General features: G+C 44.7%; 1 protein-coding gene across 1 annotated transcript in view; it reads right to left on the bottom strand.

Annotated features, from left to right (window-relative positions):
• Window positions 1-6,528: 6,528 nt before the first annotated feature.
• LOC122938306 (cytochrome P450 2C31-like) overlaps window positions 6,529-24,250 on the bottom strand; it is a 112,887-nt gene continuing 95,165 nt past the window's right edge. Inside the window, exons 4-6 of the mRNA XM_044293727.1 lie at window positions 20,832-21,019; window positions 7,487-7,628; window positions 6,529-6,713 (exon numbers count right to left, since the gene is read on the bottom strand). Coding sequence (XP_044149662.1) covers window positions 6,529-6,713; window positions 7,487-7,628; window positions 20,832-21,019 — 515 coding nt within the window. The remainder of the gene's footprint in view (window positions 6,714-7,486; window positions 7,629-20,831; window positions 21,020-24,250) is intronic.

Here is a 24,250-nt window from a genome sequence, read left to right on the forward strand (position 1 = left end):
GCGTCTCTGCACTTTGTTCCTCTATACGTATTTCTAATGAGGAAACACTGAGACACAGGACAACATTCCAAGCAGCACGTGATCACTGAGATGGGGTTGGGTCAGTTTCGAGTGCAGCTTTCAGTTTTAATGCATATTGTACTATAATTATATGAAATGAGGCCAAAGCTAAGGGGAAACATGTACAGCATTGTGCAATAATGTGGCTAGAGATAGTTTACAAGTAGAATCAATCCAAGAACATGAGTATTACAATGTATGATCAGTATGAAGTCAATGAAGTATTCTTTAAAAGGGTTGAGTAAAATTCTGATATTTTTAATAAGGTTCTCCTACATTAAGTAGTTTCATTGTCAGTCTATCATGGGTGTATCTTTCCAAATGCCTAAGAGACAACTCTGGATGGCAAGATATGTCAAGAAAATCTGTGTGCTGGTGGCACCACTGGAATGGAGGTGGTCTGTTCATTCAATTTCTATTGTGGGATAGGTTTACTAATCCTGTAGATGGTGTAAACTTAGGCCGTCTAGACCTGCACCAGATTAATTGCAGGGCTTAGGCCCCCTGCACACGGCCGTGTTTCACAGCCGTGTGCGGGCCGTGGAACCGCGGCCTGGATCCCTCCTGAGAGCAGGAGCGCACGGCGTCACTGGTTGCTATGACGCCGTGCGCTCCCTGCTGCCAGCACAGTACAGTAATACACTGGTATGATCTATACCAGTGTATTACTGTATTGCGGCGGCAGCAGGGAGCGCACGGCGTCATAGCAACCAGTGACGCCGTGCGCTCCTGCTCTCAGGAGGGATCCAGGCTGCGGTTCCACGGCCCGCACACGGCTGTGAAACACGGCCGTGTGCAGGGGGCCTTAGGCTGGATGATAAATCTGGTGCCTGGATAGACAGTTTTGTCTAACGTTACATCAGCCTCTGTGTTCAGTTAACCTAGTAGTAGGGTTGCCACCCGTCCGGGATTGACCCGGACAGTCCGGGTTTGTGATCCTGTGCCCGGGTACAAGCCTTTTAGACCCGGGCACACGATTATTATATTCATTTAAACTGCAGACAGTGAGTGTGGAGTCCGTCCGATCGCATAAGCTGCCTGTCGGCTGTCACTAGTGACTCACACTGCGGCGGCCGGGTGATCAGCGGAGCGGAGCGGAGGCTGAGCCCTCCCTCCCCCTCCCCCTCCCCCTCCTCCTCCTCCTCCTCCTCCTCTCCAGTGATGCAGCTCACTCACTGTTCAGTAGTCTCCGGTCTCCTCCTCGCTCCTCCCCTGCCTCCCAGTCCCTCCCTCCTTCTCTCTGATAAGGAAGTCAGGTCCACAGGAAGTGACATCAGAGAGAGAGGCAGGGAGGGAGAATTGAAATGATTCTTCCAGCAGCTCCAGGCTCCAGCAGCTCCAGGCTCCAGCAGCCTGCCTATGCCCAGCCCAGACTGTGCCCACTGTGCCCTGCCAGTTTTTCAACCTGACCAAGACACCAGATAATCACTTACTACTTCTAAAAAGGTATAAATATACAACATTTGATTTGAAGTGTGTATGTAACATACAGTGTTTAAACAGCCTCAATTCTTAAACTGTCAATCAGAAAAAACATTATGTTATGTAGCTGACTGACATTAGCGATGAGCTAATGTCAGCAGTACATAACAGTGTGTTTTATAACTCCCTGCCTGCCACTGTTCTCTTAAAAGAAAGATGTATAATATGCTAATGAGCCTCTAGGTGCTATGAGGGCATTGCTGCAGCACCTAGAGGCTCCGTCTATTCACCCTTTGGCAGTGGCACGCCCATGTCCAGTTGATTGACGTCCAAGTTCTCCTCTTCGTCCCGTAAATCCCGCACCTGCGCCGAATACTAAACGGGACGGCGCAGGCGTGGGATCAGGGGCGTAACGATCGCAGTGCGACAGCGACCAGAAGTGGAGGTGGGACATGGGCGTGGTTGGAGGCGGAACATGGGCGTGGTTGGAGGCGGGGCATGGGTGGGGCCTGGAAGGGGGCCCTCCCTCCCTTCTGTTCGGGTTTGGCTTGAAGAAAAGGTGGCAACCCTACCTAGTAGTCTGTTTTGGCAAAGGGGCAAAAAAACGGAATTACCATATTGAGCATAGCCTGACACCTCCATGGCCTTCCAGATCCCTAATCATTATAATGGGACCTTTTGAGTGTCCAGTGCGGACCTGTTGACTTGAATAGGTCTGTAATCTGCTGTGCGGAGGCACGGACCAAAAAGTCCACGGAAGCCCTTTTGAGTGTTTCTGTGGGCTTTTGATCCATGCCTTCACTCCATACCTTGTGGATTGCGGACCCTTTCAAGTCAAAGGGTCCGCATCTGTGATGCAGAATTTACGCGGCCGTCGCCCGTATATTGCGGAACCGCCATTTGTGGTCCGCAATATAGGCACGGATGGCTTATGGTCACGTGAATGTAGCCTACGATTGACTACCGCATGGTCAATCGAGTGCAAATTGAGTTGTTCGTGTGAGCGAGCCAACCATCTCTTATATATATATAAAAATGAGTTTCTGTCTAGACATTCTTTGTGCGCGACCAAACGACTGGAGCGATCTTCACCAAATTTGGCACACAGATACATCAGGTGTCCGGAAAAGTTTTAGACTGGGTCTCAGCTCTCTAGGACGTACCGTTACTGAGATATTCCCCAAAAATTAGCCCCCCCCCCCCTAAATACAAGCCTGCAATTCTATCTCTTCAAAGCCCAACTGCCATAAACACAGTTTTACTCCAGGTTTCCATAACAACCCACCATATTTCTTTACTGCCTAAAGGGGCGGTCACAGTGAAAGTCACAGTTCAAGAGGCGGTCACAGTGAAAGTCACATTTAAAGGGGCGGTCACTGTGAAATCCACATTTAAAGGGGCGGTCACTGTGAAAGTCACAGTTAAAGGGGCGGTCACTGTGAAAGTCACAGTTAAAAGGGCAGTCACTGTGAAAGTCACAGTTAAAGGGGCGGTCACAGTGAAAGTCACATTTAAAGGGGCGGTCACTGTGAAATCCACATTTAAAGGGGCGGTCACTGTGAAAGTCACAGTTAAAAGGGGTGGTCACTGTGAAAGTCACAGTTAAAAGGGCGGTCACTGTGAAAGTCACAGTTAAAGGGGCGGTCACAGTGAAAGTCACAGTTAAAGGGGCGGTCACTGTGAAAGTCACAGTTAAAATGGTGGCCACTGTGAAAGTCACTGTTAAGGGGAGGTCACTGTTAAAGGGGCGGTCACTGTAAAAGTCACTGTTAAAGGGGCGGTCACTGTGACAGTCACTGTTAAACAGGCGGTCACTGTTAAAGGGGCAGTCTCTGTGAAAGTCACTGTTTAAGAGGCGGCCACTGTGAAAGTCACAGTTTAAAGGGGCGGTCACAGTGAAAGTCACAGTTAAAGGGGCTGTCACAGTGAAAGTCACAATTAAATGGGTGGTCACAGTAAAATTCACAATTAAAGGGGCGGTCACAGTGAAAATCACAGTTAAAGGGGCAGTCACAGTGAAAGTCACAGTTAAAGGGGCGGGCACTGTAGAGGTCACTGTTATGGGGGAAACTGTTGATGTTTTTTTTACGACACACAGAAACATAAAATGAAATAGATTAAATATACCTGTGCGAAGCCGGGTCCTTCTGCTAGTCTCTTATATATATAAAAAGTAGTTTCTGTCTGTCTAGACGTCTGTCTGGACATTCTTTATGCGCGATCAAACGAGTGGACCGATCTTCACCGGATCTCAGCTCTCTAGGACTTACCGTTCCTGAGATATTCCAAAAAATGACCTGCATTAGCCAATAGAAGCCATCAAGCCTTTCACTTAAAGAGGACCTTTCATCAGAAAAAAGTGTGTGCAATTCTTATACTACCTTATCAGGCTGCTGCCACTGATGTCCGGACACTTTTTTATTTTCTCGAAAGAACCCCCCCGTTCGCCCGCTGTGCTCTCCGTTTGTTTGGTCGCCTCATATGCAAATGAGGTGACTTGGTTATAGTAGGCGTTGACATTTTAGTTCTGCTGGGTGCGGTTATCTGCTGGGTGCTCAAGTTCTCGCGAGACAGACAAGCTCGGTCTGGATGTCTACAAGCTCAAGTTCTCGTGACTCTCACGAGAACTTGAGCTCATTCTCCCTGCGATTGGATGCACTCGCTGCCAGGGAGAAGATAACCGCGACCAGCAGAACTAAAATGTCAACGCCTACTATAACCAATTCGCCTCATTTGCATATGAGGCAACGAAACAAACAGGGAGCACAGCGGGCGAACGGGGGGTCCTTTTGAAAAAATAAATGTGTCCGAACATCAGTGGCAGCAGCCTGATAAGGTAGTATAGGAATTGCACACACTTTTTTCTGATGAAAGGTCCTCTTTAAATCTGAACTGCCATTTACACGGTCACATGTCCCTTATTAGCCAATAGAAGCTCGCAGGTCCTACTCCAGGTTGCCATAACAACTGATCACAGGTTTTAGCAGTTCGCAGGTCATTAAATATTCAGTCATATGACATATGATGGCACAACTACACTGCTACATGCATGGGGGGAAGGGGCCATTATTAAATGGACGGCCACTGTGGAGTTTACTGTTAAAGGGGCGGGCTCTGTGGAGGTCACTGTTAAAGGGGCGGTCACTATTAAAGGGACGAGCACTGTGGAGGTTACTGTTAAAGGGGTGGTCACTGTGGAGGTCACTGTAAAAGGAGCGGGCATTATGGAGGTCACTGTGTAGGTCATTGTTAAAGGAGCGAGCACTGTGGAGGTCACTGTTAAAGGGGCGGGCACTGTGGAGGTCTTTGTTAAAGGGGCAGGCACTGTGGAAGTCACTGTTAAAGGGGCGGGCACTGCGGATATCACTGTTAAAGGGGCGCCCATTATGAAGGTTACTGTTAAAGGGGTGGTCAATGTTAAAGGTGCGGGCACTGTGGAGGTCACTGTTAAAGGGTCAGACACAGTGGGGTTCACTGTTAAAGGGGCGGGCACTGTGGAGGTCACTGTTAAAGGAGCAGGCATTATGGAGGTCACTGTGTAGTTCATTGTTAAAGGAGCGAGCACTGTGGAGGTCACTGTTAAAGGGGCGGGCACTTTGGAGGTCTTTGTTAAAGGGGTAGGCACTGTGGAAGTCACTGTTAAAGGGGCGGGCACTGTGGATATCACTGTTAAAGGGGCGCCCATTATGAAGGTTACTGTTAAAGGGGTGGTCAATGTTAAAGGTGCGGGCACTGTGGAGGTCACTGTTAAAGGGTCAGACACTGTGGGGTTCACTGTTAAAGGGGCGGGCACTGTGGAGGTCACTGTTAAAGTGGCGGGCACTGTGGAAGTCACTGTTAAAGGGGTGGGTACTGTGGAAGTCACTGTTAAAGGGGCAGGCACTGCGGAGGTCACTGTTTGGGGGTGGGGACTGTGGAAGTCACTGTTAAAGGGTGGGTACTGTGGAAGTTACTGTTAAAGGGATGGCCACTATGAAGGTCACGGTTGAAGAGGTGGTCAATGTAAAGGGGCGGACACTGTGGAGGTCAATGTTAAATGGGTGGGCACTGTGGAAGTCACTGTTAGACGGGCGGGCACTGTGAAGGTCACTGTTAAATGGGTGGCCACTATGAAGCTCACTGTTAAAGCGGTGGACAATGTTAAAGGGGCGGGCACTGTGGATGTCAATGTTAAAGGGGCAGGTACTGTGGAGGTCACTATAAAGGGGCGGTCACTATTAAAGGGACGGGCAATGTGGAGGTCACTGTTAAAGGGGCGGGAACTGTGGAGGTCACTGTTAAAGGTGCGGTCACTTTTTAAGTGGCAGGCATTGTGGAGGTCACTGTTAAAGGTGGGGGCACTGTAGAGGTCACTATTAAAGGGGCAGACACTATGGAGGTTACTATTAAAGGGGCGGTCACTGTTAAATGGGCGAGCATTGTGGAAGTCAATGTTAAAGGGGCGGGCATTGTGAAAGTCACTGTTAAAGGGGTGGTCACTGTGGAAATCATTGTTAAAGGGGCAGGCACTGTGGAGGTAAATTTTAAAGGGGCAGCCACTGTGGAATTCACTGTTAAAGGGGCGGGCACTGTGGAGGTTAATGTTAAATGGGCGGGCACTGTGGAGGCCACTGTTAAAGGGGTGGATACTGTTGATATCTTTTTACAACACACGGAAACATGAAATGGAATAGATTAAATATACCCATGCGAAGCCGGGTCCTTCTGCTAGTAACCTAAATGTATGGGCAGTTTTAGAAACTTATACAGCAAAAAATGTTTACAAGCTTTAATTATTTTTTTATTTTTATGAAAAACTTAAAAATTAAGTGCAGCATGTAGAATGAGATGCAGAGTAACATAAACTAAAAATGTTGATTTTATTGTGTATATTCATCCAAACATGATTAATGCAGAAAATAAAATTAAAAAGTTAGGATCTTTTTTTGGGAAAACAGCATTTCTATAGTTTTTTTTTTCTGATCCATAGACTAAAAATAAAACAGCCTTCACATTTGATAAATTATAGATTATAGGTTTCCGTTATGCAAGAAGTTTGTTCTCAAGTCAGAAACGAGGGACGACCTTCATCTGGTATGACTGAGGTGTTGAAGCATTGCTTTTGGCAATTGGTCTTATGCTGAGATTCTTCCTGTCTGTTGTAGGCTCCAAGGTAAACTCTTGCAGTATGGTAGTTAGAAAGAGGAAGAGCTCCATGCGAGCCAGGCCTTCTCCCATACACACACGTTTGCCTGAGGAGAAAGAATAAGGCTAAACTTTTTTAGTGTCCAGTCAGTTAGCCAGGGCAAAAATTAATTTGATAAAGGTAAAGCTTTACAGACATACTACCTGCTACAATGCTAGGTAAGCTCAAGACACACTTCCAAACATCAACCGGTGTTTGGAATAAGAGTTGTGAGGTTACCCTCTTATCTAAACCTGAATAAGTTTAAAAGGCTGAACTGGAGGAACAGATATCTTTTTTCAGCCTTACAAACTATGGTGGTCATTTACTATGCTGAAATACGCCTAAATTTGACTTATTTCAGGCACAGATGGCGGTGCAACGGTTAGTTGCACTGCTATCTATGACTTCACTCCGCTTACGCCAGGTCTAAAATTGTGGGCGTGACATTGGTGGGGAAGGAGACGGGCCTACGCCTCTTCAAAACATTGGTGGATCCGCCTCCAGTTTAGGGCTTTATTAATAAATGTGCCCCTATGTTACTATAAGGAGATTGGTTGTTGATCCAGGTATTCATTCTGGTTGTCATATCAGGAGTCAGAGAGCAGAATTTTGTTACCATTAATAAGGACAATTGTCATCTGCTTCAAAGATATTCCTCTGAATCAACGCTCTAAGATAATAGGTTGGAACCTTGCCTTTTTTCAACCTTATCAAATATGTTACTAATATAGTATGTAAAACATCTGATTAATGTGAAGCTTAACTTCAGCCATACTGTAGCCTACCGGACTTTTTTGCTAGTTAGCTATGAAATAATATTTAAGTAATGTTTCTTACCGACAGAGAATGCCATAAATGCATCACTTTTCTTAAAGTGACCATTCTCATCAAGAAAATGTTCAGGATCAAACTCATTTGGATTCTTGAATCGTTTGGGATCTTTCAGGACAGAGGTCAGGATTGGAAAGACCATGGTTCCCTGTAAGAGGATGCATTAAATAAGTAGATCTAGATCTAACAAAAGTGTTTAAAGTCAGGTGTGGTTGGTAGTTGACAAGAATAACTGAACCAAGGTGATGAACCAAGAATAACTGAACCAAGTCTTCTTCAGCAAGCGATTTCCCCAGATGTAACCCAGAGGTACCATACTTAGTCATGAAGCATACATACTAGTTACAAATACTAGTAGTATGAATTTAGAAATAAGTAGTAGAAATAATTTTTCGCCACTCTGTAAGAAGGTGGTGCTTGTATCCTGGGTTGCAGGCCTATACATCCAAATAGAAGAAGTGGATCAGCAGACATTTTTTGATGCTAATAAATTGTCAGCACAGTAGGCAGGAACATACAGACAGTGAACCCTAACTGGAACCCAGTCTGCTTTTTCTGTCTACTTGCAGTCAGGGCCGTCTTTAATATTGATTGGACCCTGGGCAAAAATTTACTTGGGCCCCCTGGATCTCGCCTTCCCACACCTTAGCAGGCAATCACACCCTCCACCACAACACACACAGAAAAAATCCACACATCTGGTAGAGTACAGTGAATGACTGTAAATACTTCCAGTTCTGAAGACTCCAGTGGCTCAGGATCAGTGCTCTGGGCTCAGGCTGGAAGTGGGCACCGCTCTGCAGGAAGGAGACCAGGGCTCGGCTCACCCTAGTGTTACAGTGCACCCCAGCACCCCACAGTATGCAGTATAGCACCCTATAGTATACAGCACCACACAGTATGTAGTATAGCACCCCACACTATACAGTACTCCACAGTATATAGTAGAGCAGTATAGCAGCCCACAGTATACAGCACCCCACAGTATACAACACCTCACAGTATACAACACCTCACTGTATACAGCACCCCAAACTATACACAATACAGCCCCCCACACTATACGGTACAGCAGTATAGCACTCCACAATATACAGCCCCCCACACTATACAGGCCCCCCACACTATACAGGCCCCCCCTCACACTATACAGGCCCCCCCAGTATACAGGCCCCCACACAGTATACAGGCCCCCACACAGTATACAGGCCCCCACACAGTATACAGCCCACCACACAGTATACAGCCCCACCACACAGTATACAGCCCCACCACACAGTATACAGCCCCACCACACAGTATACAGCCCACCACACAGTATACAGCCCACCACACAGTATACCCCCCCACACAGTATACAGCCCCCCCACACAGTATACAGCCCACCACACAGTATACAGGCCCCCACACAGTATACAGCCCACCACACAGTATACAGGCCCCCACACAGTATACAGCCCACCACACAGTATACAGCCCACCACACAGTATACAGCCCCCCCACACAGTATACAGCCCCCCCACAGTATACAGCCCACCACACAGTATAAGGCCACCACACAGTATACAGCCCCACCACGCAGTATACAGCCCCACCACGCAGTATACAGCCCACCACACAGTATACAGGCCCCCACACAGTATACAGCCCACCACACAGTATACGGCCCACACAGTATACAGGCCCCCCACAGTTTACAACCCACCACACAGTATACAGTCCCACACAATATGCAGCCCCCCACAGTATACAGGCCCCCACACAATATACAGCATCCCACTATACAGTATTTTACAGTATATTAACATAACAGCCCTGTCACCTTTTTCTGATATAATCTTCACACAAAAAAGCTCCACAGTTAACTTCTGCAACACTCCTGATAGGACCTGTGATGACCTCATAGCCATGTGACCAGTAATTGTTAGGTTACTGGTCACATGGTGATGATGTCATTAAGGTCCTAGATCACAATGTTAAAGTGCACAGACAGCTTGACACCCGGGGCAGTAGCTAGCAGGGCTCGAGGCAGCTGCCTTGGGTCCCCCAGGAGCAACTGGGCCCGGGGCAGCTGCCCCTTTTGCCCCTTGGTAAAGACGGCCCTGCTTGCAGTGCAATCCCTAGGTGGCAAGTCTGCAACTGGTCGACGTCCCTACTCTTCTAGGTGCAGGACTGACACACACAGAGAAACTACACAAAAACAAAGTCTTACAGTAATGGGTCAGAACCGGATAAACAATGAAGTACAAAAGCAGATGACAGAGGGTAGTCAGAATAGCCAAGCCGAAGTCACAACCAGACGGGAAACACAGTATCAAATCACGAGAGAGAGAGCGTGGTCAAAGGCAAGCTGAGGTCAATATAACAAGTAATCCAAATGCACACAGAACAGAGCTGGAGCACAGCTAGGGTGTGAAAACATATCACTAGCAATGTTATATAGCCAGGAATCGGTTTAAATAGAGCACCAAGTCCCAGGATCAGAACCTGATAAGTTATGACTCGGCGCTCTGTTAGTCAGAACATAGCACATTGAAATAGAACAGCTGAGCAATCAACCCACTGCTAGTTTCCTCCAGCACTCTCCCACTCACTCAGACACTGAAGTCTTCTACCTTTGGTCTCACAGAACAGGACTGCAGTTGATGGGTAGAGCTGCCGCAGTAGAATCACAATCCATTCTTCCGGCGATGTAACTTCCGCTGTCGAGAGGACATGGCCCTGATTTGCATAAGCTCCCCAGGAGCTTTAGATACAGAAGGTTTAGGGACAGAGAAGAGAGAAGATGGACGGACATAGACAGATCTCTCTTGCTTGCGTTCCCTAAGACGTCTGTCAAGTCTAATAGCTAAAGACATTACCTTGTCAAGAGAACCTGGGTAGGATGGCTAACTTTTAGCATGTTAACCCCTTAGTGACCACCCATACGTGTTTTTACGGCGGTCACTAAGGGGCCTTAGGCTGGGCCGCCGCGTTTTTACGGCGGCCCGGTCTAAGCGCTGCACGGATCCCCCGTGCAGCGGGGAGCATGGACCCAGCTCTCACATGAGAGCCGGGACCCTGCTCTAACAGCCGGGACCGGCAGAAGTGCCGATCCAGGCTGTTTAACCCTTTACATGCCGGGCGCAATGGCGCCCGCTGCATGTAAAGTGGTGACAGAGGGACCGGACTCCCTCTGTCTCCCATCAGCACCCCGAAAATAAGATTGCGGGGTGCTGATGTGTTGGGAAGCTTACCTTGCTTCCGATCAGGGCCCCGAGACTGTCTTCCGTTATCTCCAGCAGGCTGCGCCTCTCTAGCGCAGCCTGCTGGTCAAGGTTTGAATAGCATTGCTATTGAAATTTAATGCCTTATAGAGATAATGCATTACATTTTAAAAGCAATCAAAATACTGTATATTATAGTCCCCTTGTGGGACTTTTAAGTAGTAATTTTTTTTTAAAAAAAATACACATTTATTAAATAAAAAAAATTCCATAAAATAAAAAAATATGCATTTTTTTCCATTGAAAAGACGCTTTTCAATGAAAAAAATTGCAAAAAGAAAATATCCCCCATATGTTTGGTATTGCCGCGTCCGTAACGACCCGGACTACATAAATATTACATAAATTATCCCCTATGGTGAACGCCGTAAAAAAGACAGAATTTCTAATTTATTCTTAGTTTCCACCGAAAAAAACGTAATAGCAAGCGATCAAAAAGCGCTATTTACTCCAAAATGATACCAATAAAAAATAAAAGTTGTCCCTCAAAAATCAAGCCCTCACACAACTCCATAGAAAAAGAAAAAAAAGTTATGGGTCTTGTGAAGTGGCAATGCAAAATCATTTTTTTGGTTAATAAAAGGGGTTTTATTGGAAAAAAAAGTTGTAAAACGTAAAAAAAATTATAAGTATTTAGTATAACTGTAATCGTACTGACCCAGAGAATAAAGATATTATGTTATTTGTACCGAAAAATGAACGCCGTAAATTTTATAATGTAAAAACGCAGTGGCAGTATTGCTATTTTCCCCCCATCTCCCTCCCAGAAAGAGTTAATAAAAGTTAATCAGACAGTTATGTGTACCCCAAAATGGTGCCATTAAAAACTACAACTTGTCCCGTAAAAAACAAGCCCTCATAAAGCTATATAGACGAAAAAATAAAAAAGTTATAGCTCTTGGAACGAGACCATGAAAAAAGGAAGAAAAACGCTTGGTCATAAAGGCCCAAACAGGCTTGGTCACTAAGGGGTTAAAGAGTCCCAGCCTAAATTGTGATCTAAGAGCTGGGTCATTCCACACAGAGGCAGTACACCACTTGCGGAATTCAGAACTGTACTCCTCCACTGGTCGTTTACCCTGACCCAAAGACAGAAGCTGGCTCTCAGTATAAGCTGCCCTGTCTGACTCATCATATACAGTAAGAGACCTAAGGAGGAGAAAACAGCTAAGGGGAGTTGGGCGACAGGGAAAATGTCAACTCCTGCGGATCTCCTTGAAGTAGGGACATAATGATGCCCACCCTCTGAGCTTCTGTCCCAGACGAGTGAGGCCTAAGACATAAAATACAATTTTCAAATCTCATGAAAATGAACAAATCCTTTACGGTTACCAGAGAAATTAGACAGAGCTTTATCTTAGGTTCTACTGGTGAAGGAGCTGAAACTACAGGGGAACAGGACTCCTGTTGTTGCACCCTCTCTGCCAAGTCCTGGACTAATTGGGCAAAACCCTTATCAGGATGGCTAGTGCTGCCATGTTGTCTCTAACACTAGGTCACCTGGAAAAAAAAATATGGCCAGTAATAATGTCATCACAGTAGGCAGGAACACAAAGACAGTAAGCCCTAACTGGAACCCAGCCCTCTTTCCCTGACTACTTGCAGTGCAAGCTCTAAGTGGCAAGTCTGCAACTGGTCGACAAAAAACTACACAAAGATGAAGTCATACAGGAATGGGTCGGAACCTGGCAGACAGTGCAGTACTAAATCAGACGACAGAGGGTAGTCAGAATAGCCAAGCCGAAGTCACAACCAGACAGGAAACACATTACCAAATCATGAGACAGAAAGTGCTCAACGGTAAGTTGAGGTCAATCCAATAAGCAATCCAAACGCACACAGAACACAACTGGGAGCACAGCTAGGGAGTGAAAACCTATCACTGGCACTGGTATCTGGCCAGAATGGGGTTTAAATAGAGCACCAAGTCCCAGTATCAGAATGAAACAGAGCATTGCATCCAGTTACTATGGATGCTGTCTTATCACCGGGTGGGTGGCTGGCTTCGCAGCGTGTCTTTCCTGACGCTGGAGAAGCTGGAGATCTCGCCACTGGGGCCCGGACAGGTAAGTCTGTGACATTATTCTTCACTTTATTAGCATAAACATAATGCAGGCAACAGCCTTTTTTTTTTTTTTTTTGGTTTGAAAATGCTTTATTTCCAAGTTAAGAAAATACAATGTGAACAACACCAACAGTGGTGTGATACGGTACCGAGCACATACAAAGCATTAATAATATAGACTGCGCAGGAGTTGAACAGGGGACAGTTACAATTCAAGATGCAAAAAGCACAGCCTAATTATTCTATATATCTCAAGCAATACATAGCAAAAAAGGAGAAGTTCAGGATTTCAAACGGGTGGATGAGCACTCTGGAACTCTATGAAGGGGCGATTCATAATTTAGGTCCTAAGCCCTGACTCTTCAAAAATACAAGACCGGTGTGTAGGGGGGTCTTTTACGTAACCTAATGAGATTAGGTCTTCTCACCTAAGCTAAGTTTAAGGAGGAGGAAGGGAACCTATATTTTGTCCATAGGGCCCATCTTTTCATAAATTTCAAGTGCGATCGTGATTCCCAAGAGGCTAATTCTTCAAATCGGTGGATTTGATCAACCTTGAGCCTCCACTGTTCCATTGTGGGAACATTTGTTTGCAGCCATAGTTTGGGAATCAATAAGCGGGCCGCTAGCAGGAGCTGCTTAAAGAGGTATTATGGAGCCGAATAAGCCTCATTATCAAAAAGAGTGAGCAACGCTCCATATGGTGAAATGGGCACGTCGGAGGAACAAATTTGGTTGCATGCTTGAAAGATCTCTTTCCACCATTTGTTAATGGGAGGACACAACCACCATATGTGGAAGAAGGTGCCTACATCCTCCTGACATCTCCAGCATATATTAGAGGAGGGTCTGGTGAAACGTGCTGACTTAACAGGCGTGATGTACCATTGTGACAGTATCTTGTAACCATTTTCCTGGGCTCTAACGCACCTGGATAATTTGTGAGGGGCTTCAAATAATAAAGGAAGGGATTGAAAAGGGAGGTCTAAGCCCGTCTCCTTTTCCCAATATCGAATGAAAGCCGGTTTGGAAATTAGGGGAGGGGATCTCAGTTTGTTGTAGATAAGTGAGATTGTTTTTTTTGGAGGGTTTGGATTTATTATTAAGGCTTCAAACCAGGTAAGAGGCCGTTGGAGCTCACCATTTGCATTATTTTTCCGAATGAATGTCTTAATAAGTGGGACAAGTGTGAGGTCACGGGGTTGGGGTTTAAGCAACGACTCAATAGTATCAGCCATGGGTAGTGAACCCTGCGACTCTAGAAGATGCAGTATAGGGACTGTTGAGGATCTAACTGAATTCGAGAAGGTATCGCGAGGTCCAGAAGAGGCCAAACCTAGAATGTCACTGATTGTGGTCAGAGGGCAAGGAAAGGGGACTGAGCAGTGGGATTGGTTCCACCATTTCCAAGTGTCGATGGTAGCTTTGATTATTGGGTATGACTGTAGACTAATGGAGGGGGGGGAGTCAAAGCCTAAGCATACAGCGCGAGCTGGCGTGCCTATAATGTCTTGTTCTAGGGCAACCCAAGACTTGTTTTTTGAGTTTCTCAGCCAGTCGATGACTCTAGTCATCGATATGGCCCTCCCATAAAGTTCAGGATCTGGCAAGCCAATTCCACCTGTAGCTCTAGATCGGGACAGGAACGAATAAGAGAGTCTAGCTCTACGGCCGTTCCATATGAATGCACTAAATTTTTGTCTGAGGGCTGTGTAATAGGATTTAGGGATAGGGATTGGTAGGACCTGTTGAAGGTAAGTGAGACGGGGAATGACAGAAGAAAGGAGGTTTTTCCTGCCAAACCACGAAAGGGTCGGGGCTGATTTGTTGAGTTTATCTACAGCTTCAAATAAGGAGGATTTCAAGGGGGTGAAATTAAGTGAGAAGAGATCGGAAATGTTTGGGCCAATCTTTACACCTAAATAAGTTACGGTTGGGGACGACCAGTTAAATGGAGAGTTTTACATTAAGGAGCGCTTGAGTTGAGGAGATAGGCCCGTGCTGACAATGACGGGTTTGCTTTCATTAATCCTAAAATCAGAGACATCACTATAGTTTCGTAAATGCTCCTGAATTAAGGGGAGGGAAACTCTAGGGTTAGAGGTCATGATCATGACGTCGTCTGCAAAGGCGGCTAGTTTATAGCTCCTACCTCCCAAAAACATTCCCTCAATCCTAGTGTCTGCCCGAAGTTTTATTAAGAGGGGTTCCATAGCTAAGATGAAAAGGAGGGGGGATAAAGGGCATCCCTGACGTGTACCGTTATGTATTCGAAAGGGAATGGAAAGGTCGCCATTGACCATGACCCGTGCTGTGGCCTGCTCATACATTGCGAATACCGCTTTGATATATGGACCAGGCAGGCCGAACAGTTCTAGTACGTGGCTTAAGTAGTTCCAATTTATGCGATCAAACGCTTTTTCAGCGTCAATACTGAGAAGTAATATTGGAGAAGAAGTCCATTTAGCATGGCAAAATATATTAATAACTCTAGCTGTATTGTCTCTGCCTTCCCTACCGCGAACAAACCCCACCTGGTCCATATGCACCAAAAGAGGGAGAAGGACTGCCAAGCGGTTAGCTAAAAGTTTCGCTAAACGCTTAAGATCGATGTTGAGTAAAGATATAGGTCTATAATTAGCACACACTTTGGAGTCCTTCCCCTCCTTAGGAATCAGAGCAATATGCGCAATCTAGAAAGGGAGATATTTTGTAAGGATTGATTGCAAACAGTGAGAAGGTGAGGCAGGAGTTGTTTCTTGAAAGTTTTGTAGTAGGAAGCGGGGAGGCCATCTGGACCTGGACTTTTACCCTGGGGCATTTGGGCCAAAGCTAGGGATAGCTCCTCGATGGTAAATGGAGCTTCCAGGGAATGTTTCTGTTCAACTGATAGAGTCGGGCAGGACAAGGGTTGTAGAAAGGTGTCAATTAATGAGGAGTGAGCAGAAGGGGGAAATGAGGGAGGGATATTGTAAAGGGCTTCATAAAAGTCTCTAAATTGAGCAGCAATTTTTGGTGAAGCGAAAATTGGCTCGCCTTTCGGTGAGGTGAGTTGGTGTATATAATTGTTTGCCCTCCTGGCCTTGATTCTGCTAATTAGAAATTTGGTGGCTTTGTCACCATGTGCATAGAGCTTATATTGGGAGTTGAGGTAATACTTAGCTGAATTACTCTGTAATAGGGTTTTCAGTTCTGCTCTGGATTTGGATAGCTCCTGGAGTTGAGTCTCAGTCATGGATTTTTTATGGCCTGCTTCCAACTTTCTTATTGTGGAAAGGAGACTGTTTATTTTACCTTCCCGCTGTTTCTTTAAATGGGAGCTAATGCTAATAAATTCACCTCTAATAAAGGGTTTATGAGCATCCCAAGTGACTTGGGGAGATAATTCCGGAAGGGAGTTAAGGTTGAAGTATTCATCCAGTAACGTGGCTATTTTTTCTACAGATTCAGAATTACCTAGGATGGATTCGTTCAGTCTCCAATTAAAACTCTTAGATTGTTGTATTGGGGAGGCTATCATTAGATAAATAGGAGCGTGGTCTGATAAATGTATAGACCCAATGTTAGCCTTTTGGCATAGTTGTAGATGCTCTTTAGATACGAAGATGTAATCTATACGGTGATATGAGCCGTGGACATGTGAATAGAATGTATAGTCCAGGGTGCTAGGATGCAAGGTGCGCCACACATCCACCAAATGGAGATCCCAGAAGAAATTCCTAATAAGTTTTAGGGAACGTCTAGAATGGGGGGTTTTGTGTGAGGAAGAGTCCATCTGCAGGTCGAGGGCCGTATTAAGATCTCCTCCCACTAAAACTATACCTTCCTTAAAAGAGGAGATTGTTTGGACTATGGAAGAGAGCCATTTAGCCTGATTGTTGTTTGGAACGTACAGGTTGACGAAGGAGTACATTTGGGGACCTATGTAGCCTTTTACCATAATAAATCTGCCCTCTGGGTCTTGTAGGTGACTGGTAGGTTTAAAAGGTATTCTCCTCTTAAAACCAATGCTTACTCCTCCCGACGAGGCAGTGGCCCCTCCACTATGGAACCAAGTGGGGTAGTGAGAAAATTCCATGTTGGGGAAATGGTCAAATCTGAAGTGAGTCTCTTGGAGGAGCAGCACATCCGCTCCCTCCTTGCGCAATATGGAGAAAATCTGGCTTCTCTTAGAGGGCGAGTTAAAACCTTTCACATTATAGGAAGCTAAATGGATGTCAGCCATGATTAATTATTATTGTGAACATAGGAGCATAGTGTGTGCTAGTCCCCCAAGAAAGAACACTTACAGTCTGAAGAGGTCCTACCCCGCCCCGGAGGAGAAGCTGGAATCCCGCCAACCTGCGTGTACTGCCGATGAGTCAAGGAAGTCTGTGTCAGGTACCTAAAATAAAATAACGGGACAAGGGAAACAATAAGAACAAAAGAAAAGTACAAAATATAACATGGAGTGGAATAAGAACCACTAGTGTAAAGCATGGGGGAAAATTGGTCAAAGACCAGTTTACATGACGTTTAGCACGTATGGAAGCAACCTGAAAACGGGTTAGTAATTAAACAAGCAACTGGCAGGAACCCTAATGGGGAGAGGAATAGGGGCCCAGAGAAGCCTCAATAGGTAAGCCTAGGGGTATATGAATTGAGGAAGGCTCACTAGTTGCTAGAGATGAACAGAGGTAAATGGCAAATAGACATGTAATGTGAAAACATTATCTGACAGTATCTTAAACATGACTAACAAGAGGCTATATAGTGGATCTACGAGCAGAAAAGAACTGAGCTAGACAAAAGGAAGCTGATTCTCTGGATAGATCCACTACAGTCCTGTTAATGAAAATCACCACTGTCCATGGTTATAGCTGGAGGGTCGGGAGTCTCATTCTTGAGCCAGTCTCTTAGGCGTCAGCTGTCGGCTTCTCTTCCCCGATTTATGAGCCTTAGGAGTATGATGCATGGAAAAGGCTGCCACTTCTGGAACTGCAGGTAAGGCAAAGAGGTCTTGAAACTGATCCCAGTTTTCTATCTGCATGGGTGGGATTCGAAGGTGGTCGTAGACGGCATCCAGGTCAGCATGCGAGATGATGTTGAAGCGGCGGCCCCCTTGAGAAAAGGAAAGGCCAAACGGAAAGTTCCACTTATACAGGATTCTATTAGCTCGCAACCACTCCGTTAGAGGTTTAAGATGCTTACGCTTCTTTAAAGTAGAAGGGGCCAAATCCTGGTATATCGAAACTAGTGCTCCTTCAAACACTATGTCGGATCTATTTCTGGCAGCCTCCTGTACTGCAGACTTGACCTGAAAGTTCAAAAACTTGCAGATGATGTCCCTTGGGGGTTCATCCATTTTAGGTTTAGGCCGTAAGGCCCTGTGAGCCCTCTCAATTGTGATCTCTGGAGCGAAGTCAGGGCCTAGGTGGGAGGCACAGAGGGAGGTGATAGCAGCAGGAATATCACCAGGGAGAACGGATTCAGGGATACCTCTTATCCGCAGGTTGTTCCGGCGTCCCCTATTCTCCTGGTCTTCCAAAGCGGTTTGCATCTCGTTCAGGTAAGTGCCACATCTACGAAACGAGCTGGTAGTAGCCCTCTGGTGATCCAGCATCAGGGCCTGGTTATTCTCGAGCGTCTCGACTCGCTCACCCACCTGCCGCATGTCCTGGCACATTGCAGCAAATTCGCTGAGCAGGGGCTCCAGGGCTTTATTCAAAGTATTCTTCAGATAATTCCTAGTAATCGGAAGGGCCCCCCTGCCTTGTAGCTCCTCAGTCTCGCTCTCGTCATCCGATCTGTCCTGCTGGCCGGCTTTCTGTTGTTGTGTCGGCGCCATCTTGGAGTCACGAGCGACGAAAGCTGCAGCCGCTTTCTTGACGAATCTGTCCATGTCACCTCCTTGGGCATGACTTTTGTTAGAGCTGGGGTGTTCCATAGCCTTGGGGTTACCTATTTTCACCATTTTCGGGTGAAGGGCAAAAGATTGCTGGTGCTAAAGACTGTCAGTAAGACGGAGCCTGGATTCAAGCGGCCATCTCAGACCAGCGCAAGCTCCGCCCCCCGGCAACACTCTTTTTCAAGCAAACACTTGTTGGCTGTTTGACCAAAATGCGTCACATCTGCATCTATTCTGTTTTTGCCAATAAAATGAAGATTTATTAGCATCAAAAAGTGAGTACTGACCCACTTCTTCTACTTAAATTTAGAAATATAAAATGTGAAATGTCAACCATGATTTATAAGCTTAACCACATCAGGTCCAGGCCATTTACCATTTTTTTGTTTTAGTTTTTTACTCCAACCCTTCTCAGAGCTATGACTTTTTTATTTTTCCATTTACATAGCCATATGAGGGCCTGTTTTTTGCGAGCCAAGTTGTACTTTTACTGTTTCATACGATGTAGTGGGAAGCTCAAAACATGTCAAACAAATAAATTAAAAGAAAATACAATTCAGCCACATGGGTTTTGAGTTTTGTTTTTGCAGTGTTTCCTATACGGTAAAATTGATCTGTTATCTTCATTCTCTGGGTTAATATAATTACAAATATACCACATTTATATAGTTTTTCTTGTGCTTTAATACTGAAAAAAAATTGGGAAAAAACTATATATTTTCTTGCATTGCCATATAGAAAACTCCCATAACTTTTTCATTTTTATGTGTACAGAGTGTGAGAGCTAATTTTTGGGGGGACGGTCTGTAGTTTTCATTGATACGATTTTGGAGTACGTATGACATTTTGATCACTTTTTATTCAATTTTTTTGGGGAGGTGAAGTGACAAAAAATGGTGAATCATCGAGTTTCTTTTCTTTTTTTCCATTACGCTACATATTGGCTGTATGGGATAAATATTTCTATATTTTAATAGTACAGGTATTTTCACACACAGTGATGCCTATGATGTTTATTATTTTTGGGAAAGGGGGTGATAAGAATTTTTCCACTTTTTATTTGTTTAAGGCTACATTCACACGTCAGTATTCTCCTATATCCCGATTTTCGGTCCGTTTTTTGCGGATCCGTTGTTCCTGAAAATGTTTCCGTATGTCATCCGTATGTCATCCGTTTTTTGCGGATCCGCAAAAAACGGAAAAATGTATAAATTCAATAATCAAATAAAGTTGTTTGGATTTCTTTGAAAAAAAATTGAAAAAATAAATAAAAATTTGTTATGTGTTTCCAGGAACGGATTCCGTATAAAACGGATGACATACGGAATGACATCCGAATGTCTTCCGTTTTTTGCGGATCCATTGACTTTGTATTGTACCAGGATCCGAATTTTGCGGAAAAGAATAAGGACATGTTTTATATTTAAACGGACATGCGGAACGGAACAACAGAAACGGACAGCACACATTGTGCTGTCCGATTTTTTCCAGGACCCATTGAAAATGAATGGGTCCAGATCTGGTCCTGATCTGTTCCGCAAAAAACGGAACAGATCAGGAAAGAAAAAATGGACGTGTGAATGGACCCTTAATATTTTTAAAACCTTTTTTTTTCCATTTTTTTTTTTACAGTTTTTAATAGTTCACCTAGGGAACCTGAACAAGCAATCATCAGATTGCTTCTCTCGTAGACTCCAATGCATTCACTGTGTTCCAATGGAGCCCTGCCACACATTGGGTCTCCATAGAAACATAGCTGTGGCAGCCTCGGATCATTCAAGAGGACTGAGGATCCTGCACACACCAATTGGCTCCCCTGATCTCTGCCAGGGGGAGCCATTGCATGCCTGGGTTTTTGAGCTTTCAGATGTCATGGTCACATATGAACATCGCATTTGAGGAGCTAAATGTGTGCGATTGACATTATCGTCGATCGCATACATTAGCCCCAGGTGGCCGCTGTCTAAAACAGTAGGCACCCGGTGGCTATGGTACCTGTTGCACTCGTGAACGGGCGCCATATTTAAATACCGGACATAAATTTACCCTGGACAGTCCGAGAACAGGTTAAAGATAGGAACATGTGAAGATTTAAGAGTCAAGAGGTTAAGAAGGAGGCTAGTATACTATACCTTTGGAATGTGGTATCCTCTGAAGGTTGTGTCTTTGCTGGCAGCATGGGGTAGTCCTGTAGGAATAATATCTGCAAATCTCTGGATCTCGTGGATTACAGCTTCTGTGTACGGCATTTTACTCTTGTCTTCTATTGATGGACAGCGATTTTTGCCGATTACATTATCAATCTCCTTGTGGATTTTCTCTGATATTTACAAAAACAGGAATACATCTTATATTACAGTATATTATATTTGTATCCGTAGAGCAGTTACAACCAAACAAATGATTGAAGGACGTTTGGAAGTGTTAAAAAGCTCAGGCCTTATGCGCACACCATACACCCAAACAACAAGGGTCAGTTAGGTGGCAGCCTTAGAAATCTGTGCGCCCATAATATTCCTTCCCATGCTTCTAATTCCACACAGAGGCATGCATTCATATGGAATTTATTTTAAAAACATGTCACTATTAGGGATGAGCGAACCCGAACTGTATAGTTCGGGTTCGTACCGAATTTTGGGGTGTCCGTGACACAGACCCGAACCCGGACATTTTCGTAAAAGTCCGGGTTCGGGTTCGGTGTTCGTCGCTTTCTTGGCGCTTCTTGCCCCAAGAGGCCGTCACAGCCATGCCTACTATTGGCATGGCTGTGATTGGCCAGAGCACCATGTGACCCAGCCTCTATTTAAGCTGGAGTCACATAGCGCCGCCCGTCACTCTGCTCTGATCAGCATAGGGAGAGGTTGCGGCTGCGACAGTAGGGCGAGATTAGGCAGATTAACTCCTCCAAAGGACTTGATTAATTGATCGATCTGCAGCTGTATGTCATTGAGCTGCTGATACTCAATTGCTCACTGTTTTTAGGCTGCCCAGACCGTTTGTCAGTCACTTTTTTCTGGGGTGATCGGCGGCCATTTTGTGTCTTGTGGTGTGCCAGCACAAGCTGCGACCAAGTGCATTTAACCCTTAATGGTGTGGTTGTTTTTTGGCTAATTCCTACATCAGTGTGAAGCTGTCACACCAAGTGCATTTAACCAGCAATAGTCTGTTTATTTTTTGGCCATATACTACATCAGGGGCAAGCTGTCACCAAGTGCATTTAACCCTCAATGGTGTGGTTGTTTTTTGGCTAAATCCTACATCAGGGTGAAGCTGTCACACCAAGTGCATTTAACCAGCAATAGTCTGTTTATTTTTTGGCCATATACTACATCAGGGGCAAGCTGCGCCTGTGACTAAGTGCATTTAACCCTCAGTAGTGTGGTTGGTCAAGCTGTCACACCAAGTGCATTTAACCATCAATAGTGTGGTTATTTTTTGGCCATATCACAGTCTAATTCTGTCAGTAAACCTATACCTGTCACCCAGCGCCTAAATACTAGGCCTCAAATTTATATCCAGCTAAATCTGTCGTTACTGCTGTACTGTTGTGGCTGGGCAAGTTATTTAGTGTCCGTCAAAGCACATTTTTTGTTCTGGGTTGAAATACAATTCCCAATTTAGCAATTTCCTAATTTAGTGGTTTCTGCTGTATCAGGCCTACTTTAAATACATCCCTAAAAGGGTATATCAGAATCAAGGTGCTGATAGGGTCATTCTCAATAACTTCACACACATGCTACTGTGCATATCCCAGTCTAATTCTGTCTGTAAAACGTATACCTGTCACCCAGCGCCTTAATACTAGGCCTCAAATTTATATCCTGCTAAATCTGTCGTTACTGCTGTACTGCTGTGGCTGGGCAAGTTATTTAGTGTCCGTCAAAGCACAGTTTTTGTTCTGGGTTGAAATACAATTCCCAATTTAGCAATTTCCTAATTTAGTGGTTTCTGCTGTATCAGAACTATTTGAAATCTATCCCTAAAAGGGTATATAATATTCAAGGTGCACATAGGGTCATTCTGAATAACTTCACACACACGCTACTGTGCATTTCCAAGTCTAATTCTCTCAGTAAACCTATACCTGTCACCCAGCGCCTAAATACTAGGCCTCAAATTTATATCCTGCTAAATCTGTCGTTACTGCTGTACTGTTGTGGCTGGGCAAGTTATTTAGTGTCCGTCAAAGCATATTTTTTGTTCTGGGTTGAAATACAATTCCCAATTTAGCAATTACCTAATTTAGTGGTTTCTGCTGTATCAGGCCTACTTTAAATACATCCCTAAAAGGGTATATCAGAATCAAGGTGCTGATAGGGTCATTCTCAATAACTTCACACACATGCTACTGTGCATATCCCAGTCTAATTCTGTCCGTAAAACGTATACCTGTCACCCAGCGCCTAAATACTAGGCCTCAAATTTATATCCTGCTAAATCTGTAGTTACTGCTGTACTGCTGTGGCTGGGCAAGTTATTTAGAGTCCATCAAAGCACAGTTTTTGTTCTGGGTTGAAATACAATTCCCAATTTAGCAATTTCCTAATTTAGTGGTTTCTGCTGTATCAGGCCTACTTTAAATACATCCCTAAAAGGGTATATAATATTCAAGGTGCACATAGGGTCATTCTGAATAACTTCACACACACGCTACTGTGCATTTCCAAGTCTAATTCTGTCAGTAAACCTATACCTGTCACCCAGCGCCTAAATACTAGGCCTCAAATTTATATCCAGCTAAATCTGTCGTTACTGCTGTACTGTTGTGGCTGGGCAAGTTATTTAGTGTCCGTCAAAGCATATTTTTTGTTCTGTGTTGAAATACAATTCCCAATTTAGCAATTACCTAATTTAGTGGTTTCTGCTGTATCAGAGCTATTTGAAATCTATCCCTAAAAGTGTATATAATATTCAAGGTGCACATAGGGTCATTCTGAATAACTTCACACACACGCTACTGTGCATTTCCAAGTCTAATTCTGTCAGTAAACCTATACCTGTCACCCAGCGCCTAAATACTAGGCCTCAAATTTATATCCTGCTAAATCTGTCGTTACTGCTGTACTGTTGTGGCTGGGCAAGTTATTTAGTGTCCGTCAAAGCACAGTTTTTGTTCTGGGTTGAAATACAATTCCCAATTTAGCAATTTCCTAATTTAGTGGTTTCTGCTGTATCAGGCCTACTTTAAATACATCCCTAAAAGGGTATATAATATTCAAGGTGCACATAGGGTCATTCTGAATAACTTCACACACACGCTACTGTGCATTTCCAAGTCTAATTCTGTCAGTAAACCTATACCTGTCACCCAGCGCCTAAATACTAGGCCTCAAATTTATATCCAGCTAAATCTGTCGTTACTGCTGTACTGTTGTGGCTGGGCAAGTTATTTAGTGTCCGTCAAAGCATATTTTTTGTTCTGGGTTGAAATACAATTCCCAATTTAGCAATTACCTAATTTAGTGGTTTCTGCTGTATCAGGCCTACTTTAAATACATCCCTAAAAGGGTATATCAGAATCAAGGTGCTGATAGGGTCATTCTCAATAACT

The sequence above is a fragment of the Bufo gargarizans genome, chromosome 5 (assembly GCF_014858855.1).
Source record: "Bufo gargarizans isolate SCDJY-AF-19 chromosome 5, ASM1485885v1, whole genome shotgun sequence".
Classification (NCBI taxonomy): Eukaryota; Metazoa; Chordata; class Amphibia; order Anura; family Bufonidae; genus Bufo; species Bufo gargarizans.